The sequence below is a fragment of the Populus nigra genome, chromosome 2, assembly GCF_951802175.1.
Source record: "Populus nigra chromosome 2, ddPopNigr1.1, whole genome shotgun sequence".
NCBI lineage: Eukaryota > Viridiplantae > Streptophyta > Magnoliopsida > Malpighiales > Salicaceae > Populus > Populus nigra.
This window is the reverse complement of record NC_084853.1, coordinates 43,384,410-43,396,947: the sequence shown is the minus strand read 5'-3', so window position 1 is coordinate 43,396,947 and position 12,538 is coordinate 43,384,410. Positions and strand designations below refer to the sequence as shown.

Below are 12,538 nucleotides of genomic sequence, written 5' to 3'. Positions count from 1 at the left end.
ATTTCATCATCCATCTTTTTTTTCAAAATGAATTAAAAAAAACTATTTTTATTTATTTTAGAAAAGACAAAGAAAAGGAAGACTGTTTGTCCCACTCCTGTCCCGCAACCATCCGATTGGTCAAAAGAACTCTTCCATGTCAACACGTGTCATTATCAAGCGGCCATCTTAAAACTGTAAGGACTTAGACATAGGACCCACCGAATTTTAGCCTTCGAAACTCTCGCCGTCCCTTCGTTCTGTTCCGTGTCCAAACAAAAACAACTTTAAAAACAACAAAAAAACCGCTCAAACGAAACTGGTCAGAGACAGAACACGTAAAAGATCACAACTTTCAGTTTTAATCCAACCGGAAAAATGACTGTCATCGATTTGGTTACGCGAGTCGATTCAATCTGCAAGAAATTTGACAAATACGACGTCGATAAGCAGAAAAACCTTAACGCTGCTGGCGACGATGCTTTCGCTCGCTTATACGCAGTCGTTGAGGCCGACCTCGATGCTCTTCTCCAGGTAAATATCACCTCGGTTTCCCTTTTTTTTTTTATTCCCTGTTTGTTTTCTTTGAATTGAAAAGGGAAATAAAGGGTGTTTCTTTCTTTTTTTGGTAGAAATCAGAGGCAGCGAAAATAGAGAAAAGCAGGGCTACGGCTGTTGCTATGAATGCAGAGATTCGAAGAACAAAGGCTCGATTAATTGAGGAAATTCCTAAATTACAGAGACTCGCTTTTAAACAGGTTGTTTTTGTAAATTTGTTATATCTGATTAGCTATTTGAAAAACGTGTTTTTGTTGTTAGAAACAATGGAGATTAATGGGATAATAATAATTTTGGGTGTAGGTGAAAGGGCTATCGAAAGAAGAGCGCGAGGTGAGAAGTGATTTGGTTGCTGCATTAAAAGATAGAATCGAAGCTGTAGCAGATGGAAATATTAGTGCAGCTAAACAAGGTGGAGATTCTGCGCCTTCAGCATCGCATGGAGGAATTAAATTCGATTCAACTTATGGTAAAAAAATGAATTTTTTTGGAGTTGATTAGTGGTTTTTTGATTGTTTATTCTTGTTTCGTGGATGGGATGATTGTAGTTGAAGTTTCGATGATTTTTTCTTCTTTTTTTTTTGAATTTGGAATCAGATGGAAGATTTGATGATGAGTATTTTCAGCAAACTGAAGAGTCGGATCGGTTTAGGCAGGAATATGAAATGCGGAGAGTGAAACAGGCAAGTGTTTTGTGCTTTTCTTTGTTTTTACTTGTATCGTGATCGGAAAAGGTCATGATTTCAAGTGCAATGAGGTTAATGGAGAAAACTTGAGTGAAGTTATTGATGATCTATTCTGGGATTTGATTTGACTTCTTGCAGGATCAAGGTTTAGATGTTATAGCAGAAGGTTTGGACACTCTGAAAAACATGGCCCATGACATGAATGAGGTTTGGTTATGTCCTATTTTCAATGAACTTCTGATGAGTGGTAAATATTTTGAATATTGTTTATCACTGAATTACGAATGCTGTCTGCAGGAGGTGGACAGACAAGTGCCATTGATGGATGAAATTGATGACAAGGTATTTTCCACTTTCCTGGTATTATAATCCTTTGAACTGTACATTTTACCGGAGGTATTTAACAGCTATAGCATAATGGCAAGTGGGCTTTCCCCTTGGGCAATAATAGTATACACCTGCTTTTGATCTATTAAAACAAAATCACAGTTACTAATCGTGATTTGGTTATTGGGAAGTGACATTTTTCTTAGAAGTAATGATCATTACGTTGAATATAGAACGATCATCTAATACTTTAGATAATAGTAGAAGCTGTGCATATTATTCATTGCAAAATGGTAGTAATTTGTTTTGATGTTTTAACTTAAACGGTTGGTTACATCAAATTTCAGTAGTAATCCTCTGACATTCTTGCAGGTTGACCGAGCAGCCTCTGACCTTAAAACTACTAATGTGAGACTTAAAGATACTATAAACAAGGTAAATGCATCATTAATTTGATAATTCGAAACTGAAAACTATTGCTGTCCCCTGTTTCAAGTCTACCACTCATTTTTCCTATGTTTGCCTTTTGATATTAAAACAGATGAGGTCCAGTCGCAACTTTTGTATTGATATCATCCTCTTGGTTATAATCTTAGGCATTGCTGCCTATCTCTACAAGTAAGTTCTTTTTGGACGAGATTGACATGGGACTTCCTTATATTGCTTGCTATTTTGTTTTGGAATATCAAATAATAATTTGATTAAAGAAGGCAAACCATGCTACATTATTGTTTCAACATGTTTTAGCTCAAGTCAGAATTAGCTCAATTACAAGCTATTCAATGAATCAATCAGGTGTGACTTAACAAATCATGAGTGTTCGAAGTTCAACCTGTTTCTTGTTGACTTCATGTTGGACAAGTCCTGATCTTCCTATGAACATGAACGATATTTGACATCTTCGTAGTTGTTTATGCTTGGCAACTATATATATATTTTTTTTATGTTGTCATCATGTGCTTCCATACTGCAGTTTATCCAGTGATATATTTTCTTCCGGATTGATGTTTGTCTAGAGGCATTGTCGTCACTTGCTTTCCCCTGCATATCAATGATGCGGAGAGCATCTGGTTTCCTAGAAGTGAAACTGTTAGATTTGGATTTATACAATTTGAAGGCAAAATTTTCTTTCCAGCAAGTGTGCTTACCCACAACCCTTCCCCCACAACATAAGACGGAAAAAGAGGTAGAATTAATGAAAAATCCATCCCAGTGTCCTAACTTATAATGTCCGAATCCAAGATATGTAATTTAAAAAAGGTTATTTAGTGTTTTTTTGGGATAATGGTTAATTAATATATTCAAATGCTTGGATTTCTTCTGCTTAATCTAAGGAACTTCAAGCTAATAATAGAAACTTGAATACTTACAAAAACAGTTATAATCAGGGGGCTTAAAGACCCTCCAATAATAAAATCAATATATTTAAGGGAAATGTATAAAATGATGCAAGGTAATAAATGATTTAAAAGAACTTTAAATTCAAGAAATAAAGATGTTTGTTCTTGAGTTTTAAGTTGGTTAATGCTATGAAATATATGTATTTTTTTATCTTAAAAGATAAAAACTTATGAATCTTTAATACCCCTGAACCTTGTCATTTCTAGAGAAAGGAAATGGTGAAATAACAGAAGCCATTAAATGGGGAAAAGTATCAGCAAATTTTTCCATAAGATGATTCCATGAATGTGTTGTCAAAAGATTGTTTAAAGGTTTTGTCTTGTCTACATGTTATGAGCTTCAAAGCACTGGTATGTTTGGCTGCTCTGCTTTGTTTGCCATGCATTTTGTGTCCAGAACTGTCTGGGCTAAGCTAGGAGCTGCTTGAACCATCTTCCTCCAATCAGTGAAAGAAAACGCAGACTACTTAACCTCGGATTGCTGATGAAGCTTTTGACGATTTTATTACATATTTTGAGATCATTGCTTCTCTCTTGCAGTGTGCTGAAGTGAAATGAGCATTCCAGCAAACACTTCCACAACTACTAATCTCCTGGCACATACAGCTTTCTGCTGCTACTGGGTCGTCTTTGCATGCATCATTGTACTGCATAATGTTTACTGGAAGAGTCTTTACATCTGTAGCTATTAATTTCTTCATAAACTGTAATTTCCAGCAACTTGAAACTGAAACATTGAGACATTTTAATATAATTCCCACTTTATCAGGGTCTCATCGAGTCTCTTGTAGTTGGCGTTTTCAATTCTATGCTGCTAATGAAGTATTTTGAGATCATTAGTTAATTTGCGCCATGCATAGCTAGATTACTTTCAAGTTGGGTATAAAACTTAGTTTGTGAATGGTATGGTTGTGATATCAAGTGAATAAATAAAAAACAAAAAGAAGTTAGATTTTTTATTTTTTTTTACCATAGCAATAAGTACTGTCGAATATGTTTTATAGGAAAATAAGTAGTAAAATTTATAGCTTTGTAGCTCAATGGAAAAGGAAAAAAAGCCAGTGAAACAACTTTGAGAGCATAATTTAACGCAGCTACCTTAACATTTATGCAATGAAGAGCTGCGTTTTTTATTTAAAAATATATTAAAATAATATTTTTTTTAATTTTTAATATTAAAACAAACCAATAACATAAAAAATAATTTTAAATAAAAATAATAAATTTTGACCAATTTCTTTTAAAACCGCACTTTCAAATGGGGCAAAAGCTCCTAACTTCCCAAATGGGGCCGAATCAGCAGCTTCATTCAACCCTGATTCAAAAGTCGGGGTTTTTTTTTTTTTTGGATTTTCAAATAATTAAACGTGGTACATTTATTTGATTGCCAAATAATCAACAGTGAAATAAAGATGAGCCATCTGATTGCAGCCTTTTCTGACATGAGCCATCCACTTCTGTCCCCACGCTCGCATGAGGAGCGTGCTCTTCTTTTCATTTCTGGGAGTTTATTCTGTAGATTTCAAAGAATCCAAACCAAAAGGGAGAGGGTACGTGCCCTTTTGTTCCCCCCCAAAATTGAAATTAAGTTATTCACGAAATTTGGTCTGTAAATTCCTTTGTCTTCCCACCTCCCAACATCCCAGACACTCGTGTGTCGACTCAGTTTCTTGGCTCACTTACACAATTTCACCACACGGGTACTGGTTTGATGTGCCATTTCCATTCGGATAATTTTGTTTTTTTATTGGTTTCTGAACTTGCTTTTTTTCAAATTGATGAATAATAGCTTCTTAGAAAATTACTTGAATCTTGGGTTTGTTTTATTATTTATATAAATATTGAGATATTTTAATATATTTTTAAAAATATGTATTGTATCTCAGTCAATTAACATTCATGATATGACAAAGATCACGAGTTCAATTATAAATTTTTATTTTTTTTAATTATTATATATATGATCTAAAAATAATAATATTAACAATAAATTATTCATAAAAATTCCATTGAAATCAATTTTTTCAGCTTTCCATTATATAAAATATTGACATATTATTTTAATATTTTTATTAACTTTCTATCATAAAATATTTTAAAAAAAAAACGGACTGAATGGTTCCAGTTAAAATTACTCTATTGGTAAGATAAGCTAATAGAAAATTTTATTTTTAAAAAAAAAATTCAAAATATATTTTGAGATTTAATCACAATACCAGATAATTTTATAAGATGTAAGAATTTTTTTAAAAATAAGTTCCACTAAAACATAGCTAACTCTAGCATACAAACAGCTCGTTAGGTATTTTCTATTATCTTGCTAAATTAGTAAGTCCTGAAATGCATAATAAATAAATATTAGAAAATTGCAAGTAAACGCCAGGAAAGAAATTCGAGTTCTGAAATAGAACAAAGTCGTGAAAACTAAGTTTCTGGCGATCGACCACGTACGTGATTAGTTTAATCAAACCAAGTCACCGATACTACAGTGAAGTAAAGGCAGCATAGCCTAGCAAGCAAGCATTATAATATAAAGTATAAACCTATACGTACTAGACGCATTTTATTATACAATATGATGGTCTACACCATTAACTTTCACTTTTCGTATTATTCTGTCGCATTCAAGAATTAAATAGGATGATTCTTGTTATAAATGATGGGATTTTTGCGACAAATCTCGTATAGCTCGAATGGGCATGCTATGGCTAACTTAAAGTCGATATCAATTTTTTTTCTACTTTTTTTTTTTTTTGACAAGGCATATACTACTGTAGTTAATATAAATAGTCACCGGGCTCTCTCACTTGTAGATTAAGTTTTATCGTGTATAAAAACAAGAATAAACGTGAAGTGAATTGTAAAAAGAAATTAAAATTAAAATTTGTAATTAAATTTGTTTTTTTTAGAGATATACTTTTTTGTAATTAATTTTTCCACGCTAATTTTGGTTTGTATCAAAAACCATTATCCCACTTGATCCAGAGTCTAGACCCATTCCAACCAAGACGGGTCTCGCTAGTAAAAAAACAACTTTCAAATCCCGGCCATTTTTCCCAGGGGAAAACCAACTTTTCATGTCATCGGTGGCTAGCAGTATCCGGCAAGTAAGGTTAAATTTTATGTGATAGTAAGAAAAATTAGTCAGATAGTGATAGCATTTTTAAAAACTTAAAACAAAATTAGAATCAGAGTCATTGATTCAAGTGGGTTAATAAGCTATGTTAATTTAATAACATAATTATGTAGAAAAAAACTAAGTTAACTCGACTACTCCATGATCCAAGATATGAAATCGAGATGATCACAAAAGAAAAAAAAAGCATAAAATCATGAAATTCAAAGCCGAATAAACATGATGTAAAGAGATGAAATTTTTTTAAAAAAAGACCTGAAAATTACCGAGATCAAATTGAGCAAATCTTTCAAACTCTTGACCTACGTCATCCAAAATTAAGAAATAAAATAATAAGGATCAAAAGAATAAGGATCAAATATGATATAAAATTAAATGAAATAAAAAATGAGGGATAAAATTAAAAGAAAAAAAAGGAGAGAATGATTAAAAAATAGCAATTAAAAGAATGAGAACCAAAATGAATATAAAAACTAGATAAAATCATATGTTAAAGGACAGATTAGAAAACAAGATCAACTTCAAAAGGCATTAAAATCAAGACATATAACATTCAAAAGAATAAGAACCAAAACTAATACAAATATAAACTGATATGATACATTTAATTTTTGAAAGGAAAATTGCAAAACTTGAGGCAAGAAGAGATAGGGGTTGGGGGGAAACAAAAAAAGTTCATAAAAACTCAATCGTTGCATTTACACGCGCTTGACTATTAAAAAGAGGATATCGGGACGTTTTTAATTTACCATCATAGAAGGTAGTGCTTGGCCACCAAGAGATGCCTCAAGTGCCACCTAAAGGGCATAGTCGTCTCCCACTCATTGATACGTGTTTTGCATGTGTTAACAATTTTTTTTAAAATAATATTTATATTTATTAAAATATCAAATTGTTCATAGATAAACTTCATTATAACTTAAAACCATAATGAAAGTATAAAGTAGTATTTGGATATTCACTTAAAAAATTTTGCTTTTAAAAATAATTTAGTTATATTATTATATTTTAAAATATAAAAAATCGAGATATGATCAATTCAATAATAACTAATAAATCCTTTAAAAAAAAAAACTATGTTGCTCATAATAGCCAGTTCGATGGTTTTATTTAAGAAGGGAAAGCATCATATTTCAACACAACATTTTGTATCCTCTATAATAAAACACCAACCGAGTTCCCTTGCGTTTTTATTAACTAGCTTAATCGTACACACTGTGTCGTTGGTTTTTAATTAAATTAATTGAGTAATCTTATTTAATTTTATAATTTTACATCTAAAACAAAATTTTGTTATACTTTCATAAACCAATTTACTTAATTCATGTACAATGTTTATCACAATATCAAGTTATTTTTTGCAACAAAACTTGGAACAACTCGTATTTTTTTTATAAAAAAAAAACTACCATAATTATGCTGGGAAAACATTTTCTTTTCAATAAATCTTTTCCAAAAGTGTCTAGAAATAATTTTTATAACATTATATTTCTAATAAAGTCTTATCAAAAACAAATTCAACTAAAAACAGTCACGCTTCAATGATTTCCATGCAATTAATTTTTAAAAATTGTATACTTAACAATAAAAAAAATTATATAGTTTTATTCTCATTGAATATACATGAAATCTTTTTTTAAAAAGAAAAACCATACATATTAGTTTTATATATAATTATTCATAAAGTAGCTGGTAAAATTATTATTAAAAAATTCTAATTTTATTTGAAAAAAATATTATCATCATCTAGTTTTAAAAATATTATTTTAATTATCCTCGAACCAACTTTCATACATCAAGACTAATTTTCATATAAAGCAACTATCCACGTCAATCACCACATGAAGTTAAAATCTTGATGGTCAAGGAGACCATTTGTACAATCAAGACAATCACTCATATTAATTAATACTTCCTTTGTTTTAATTAATATGTTAATCAAAATTTGCTTTAGTTAATTTTTTAAAGGGTAGTGGAGATTATTTTTTAAAAATATTTTTTATTTAAAAATGTATTAATATAATATTGATATATATATATATATATATATATATTTCAAAAAGATTTATTTTTCTTTTCTTTTTTCACAATGAAAATTCAATTGCTTCCGTCATGATAAAAATAAAAGCGAGGGCTGCTGAGAAAATCTAATTGATGTGAAGAGAAAATTACAAAATGTATGTGATAATCCCTTTCATGTTATTTTATTTGCAAAACAATCATATAACGCGCCACGTCACTCCATATCTAAAAAATCTGCGCACCTACATTCCATGAGTCGCTGTTGAAAAATATCAAACAAAGACTTGAGGTTACCAAACTACCCTTTCATTCTCAAACCATTGACTTACACAATCTTTAGGTACACTCGTCTCACACCCTACAACTTCTCCTACTGGCATGTTACAGAGAAAACATTAACCTCACGCATGATAATACACAACAACATGTGCAACGAAATTATCACAAAAACTCCTCTACCTAAAAAAAAACCCGATAGTTTCGATACAACAAAATAAAAATAAAAATAAAACAAAAACAAAACAGCAGCCGCAGCATCTTCCCCTCTCTTGCCCCTCCTCCAAACCCTTCACATAAGAGACTTCAGAGACCTCGCTTTCACGGGTTTCCGCATCCGTTTCTTGCCACTGTCTTCCTCCTCGTCGTCGTCATCCTCATCAACATAATCAAACCCTTGATTATTTTCAATCGGTGAATAACTTGAAGACGGTGTCGTATTTGGAATCATGGAACCGATAACAGTACTATTATCGACATCCTTGGCTTCATTCTTGTTGACAGTATCCTTATCTCCTCTTCTCTTTCCCCACAACGGCCCAAACCCAGAATAATAGTAAAATTCATACGGATTTGAGCTCGATGATGACCCTTTCTTGGCTGACTTTGCCCGACCACGGCGTGCCCCAATAATAGAAGCAACCTTATCGGGTTTTTTTGTAGCAGCACTACCATTAATATTGTTGTTGTTGATGTTGCTATATGATGATTTGTGAGATGTCAAATGATGATGATGGTCGCACACAGTGTGCCCATTTTTAGTGTCGTTCTTGCAATGCCAGCCTTTGCCGTCGGTCTTGTTGCATTTCTTGAGCTTGAATTCGCTATCTATTTTCATTTCTTCATAATCACCGAACATTTCTGATCTCTTGTTACCTTCATTTTCATAATTATCGTCAACAATAACCATATGATCGACCTTCATTTTCATCATTCCTTTCTCTTCTGAATCTTCCATCATCATCGACGCGACACTGCGCATAATTATATAATCCAACAATATTCAACAGCCGCAAACACAAACTTACCATTCCATTAAGAATTTCCAACAATTACTTCCGAAATATCGAGCTATTCCAAAAACCCTAATGCTAAACAATACGATATATCAAAATTGGTAGTAGAGATGAAATTACCTCTCAACAGCACCAACAGAATCACCTAAGCTACCATTTCCATTAAAGCTATCCTCTCCTTCGAACTGATAGATAGAAGAACCAAAGAGTAATCAATGAGGGAGACCCATTAACCTAATAATCTATTAGCAGAAGAATACACGACAAAACCAAGAAAATTTAGGGTTTTAAAGCAACCCTAATGTTTGATATCTGAAAAACCCTAAGAAGAGGAGGAGGAAATGCAGGCAAAGAGAGGATAAATAGAGGAAGGGTTTTAGTAGATCTGTCAAAAAAAAAAAGAAAGTGAAGGAAATGAAGAGAGGCATTTCATAACAAAAAAACTTACCTGGTAGAGTGAAGAAGATGGGTAATAAGTTTCTTGAGAGAAAGAAATCACATCCCATGGTGACTGGTTTAGCTGGCAAACGTGTGTCTGCAGTGGCTGAGCTCCTGAAGAACCCTGCGAGAGCATGAGAGATGAGAGCTTTGCGTTCTTTCGAATCCTCATGTTTGAAGAAGAAAATAATAATTACGGGTTTATATAGTTACAAGATGAAGGTGGTTGTTTCTGTATATTAGATCCAACGGATAGAGGGAGGGCAAGGTTTTTTGGGATTCAAAGGGAAAAAAGGAAGGAGAGGAAGGAGAGGAAGAGGGGGCTGGCTCTCTTCGCTATTGTTTTTGCTCGCTGCAGATCTCACAGAACTCGATATTGAGGGTTTTCTTATTAACTTTCTGTTGCTTTCTCGGCCCTTCATATGTTTCGATTTTTATTAATATTCTTTATTTGGACTGTTTTGTCCTTACGTTGTTTTATTATTTACACTGGAGATTTGAGCAAACGGAAAAAAGCCTGCCGCTATTACACGTCATGATACATGTCCAAAGCATCTATAGATGGGCGACTATCGTATGAGGTTAGTCCTTGCTAAGGTAAGGTGTATCTGTCTTGCTCTCAGTTGCCATCCACTCATATCTAGAAAGTTCTTCCCATTTTTTTGACTCGAGTTAGAAATTATAAGCCAGCGTGCTGTCTAATTGTCAAAACAGACTTTATACTTTTCACCACTTGAGTACTTTAGTTTAAGATTTTTACATACAAATAGTAATTTAGCCATTTGGAAAGTAAAATTTCATGCACCTGTCAGTGGTGTTTTGTTATTTTCTTGGAATAAAAGATATATTTTTTAAAAAAAATATAAAATCCATTTTAAAATTATGTCAAAAACATATTTATTATATTTTTTATTTTTATTTTTTAAATCAAATATATTTTTGTCTGTTTTGTATTTATTTTCTTATCTAGTATAACAAAATCTTAAAGTATTATTTTTCATCATTATGATATATAAAAATTGACCTATTTTACCGCAAGAAACAAAAAAAAAAAAAACAAAATGAGTTTATTTGATTTTTTTTTGTCTAAATCTTAGTATTTAAGAGCTTACCAGACTTTAACTAATCCGATTGAATTAGGTTGGTCTACTAAAAGGTTAAGTTCTCCCAGTAATAATATATTTTATAAGTAAAAATAAAATTTAAAATTTTATTTTTTTATAAAAAAATACCGAACCACGTAAAAGCGAAAAAAATAAAATCAAATAAGATGTAAAACGTGAGAGCAAACTGCAGTTTACAACTGCAGCGGCGTTCCATAATTGATAATGTGTGCTGCAGTAACAATACAGAGTTACATTATTAACAGTTAATCTCTCCTCATTTATGCAATGACCTTCTCCGTTTGATAAAACTCCGTAGGAGCTTGCCCACGTGATCATTACCCCAAGCGTATCAGGATGGAGGGGTATTTTGGGTAACATGAAGCTTTTCAAAATTGATTAAAAATACGTGAAACCTAACGCCTTTTTTCCCCTAGAACAAAGGGAAGATAGAGGGTGCGTGGGCTTCACGCTCCAAACCCACTCGCGGTTGGAGAAGGTGGCGAGCACGTTTGGTCCACATAAACATGGATTTGATGAGTGTACTTAGTGGGTCCCTGCTGTCTCAGAAGATTGACGGCTCTGATGCTTTGAGAGACGATGGAGACTACCAAGGCTTGATAACTCACAATCCGATACCAGAGATTAGTGTCTTACGTGTCACCTGGAGGTAGGCTTTCAGAAAAAGCATGCTAGTAGAATACTTTTGCGAGGTGAAAGCATATTACTTCCATTCCAGAATGCCTTATCAAGGAAAATGCCCCTCATTACCCCCCCCTTCTCTCTATATGTCTATATATATATGTATATGTATGTGTGTGTATATATATATATGTGTGTATATATATATATATGTGTGTATATTAGCATTTATGTCAGCAGATGAAAAAAACACGAGGAAGGACGAGAGAGTTTTGTTGTTCGCCTTAATCAGTCCTCTAAAAAAAAAAAAAAAACTTGAGAGGTTGTCTTCTAAGATCTTATGAATAATAGCGTGCACATAAATGGAAAAAAAAACGCATGGGGAAGAACAAAAAAAGCTTGTTATCATAGGCAGTGTTCTTTTGTGGCGCCATTGAGGAAATTGAAACTGTATATTGTTTCCTTTATGAATCCATCCCGAGGCATCGGTCAAACATCGACTCATGACCGAAGGTGCATGCGGCCATGGCACAGAATATTGGATAGCTAGCAGATGATCGATCAAATACAGAGAAACGTAAATGCCTAAAACAAGAAATATGAATATTTATGTATTTTTTATTTTTATTTTTTTACATCCAAAAGCAATTAGAACAAATAACTGTGAGTTGTTAAGGAAAAGGCAATTTAAAGCAATTAAAAACAGAGGGCATTCGAACGAAATACCTTTCTTTTTATCCACAGGAAGAGCCATGCCCAGGGGTCCCAGTCTGTGCAAAACAAAACTTGGATGCTAGACCATTTTGAGCTGACTGTGAGCGTAAGGATTGTGCCCTAGAGAAAACCAACGTTGCTTTTTTTAATCACTGGAAGAGCTATGGCTAGAAAACGCAACACGCAGGCAGCCATGGAGAGACCAGTTAAGTGGTTGAAAACGAAGGACCCATGGAAAAGA

At 32.8% G+C, this 12,538-nt stretch overlaps 2 protein-coding genes across 2 annotated transcripts; one reads left to right on the top strand and one right to left on the bottom strand.

Moving 5' to 3' along the window:
• Positions 1-213: 213 nt before the first annotated feature.
• Positions 214-3,726, top strand: LOC133683084 (syntaxin-71-like). Its single transcript, XM_062106599.1, has 9 exons — positions 214-513; positions 612-737; positions 841-1,006; positions 1,135-1,220; positions 1,362-1,430; positions 1,521-1,565; positions 1,923-1,985; positions 2,092-2,168; positions 3,491-3,726. Exons 1-9 carry the CDS (start codon positions 358-360, stop codon positions 3,501-3,503), a joined length of 801 nt encoding a protein of 266 aa, XP_061962583.1. The 5' UTR covers positions 214-357; the 3' UTR covers positions 3,504-3,726.
• Positions 3,727-8,398: 4,672 nt separating this feature from the next.
• LOC133682086 (uncharacterized) lies at positions 8,399-10,236 on the bottom strand. The gene is made up of 3 exons (XM_062105344.1): positions 9,849-10,236; positions 9,521-9,585; positions 8,399-9,358 (listed from the first exon to the last, which is right to left on the bottom strand). The coding sequence occupies exons 1-3, from the start codon at positions 10,008-10,010 to the stop codon at positions 8,677-8,679; spliced, it is 909 nt and encodes a 302-aa protein (XP_061961328.1). The 5' UTR covers positions 10,011-10,236; the 3' UTR covers positions 8,399-8,676.
• Positions 10,237-12,538: the final 2,302 nt, after the last annotated feature.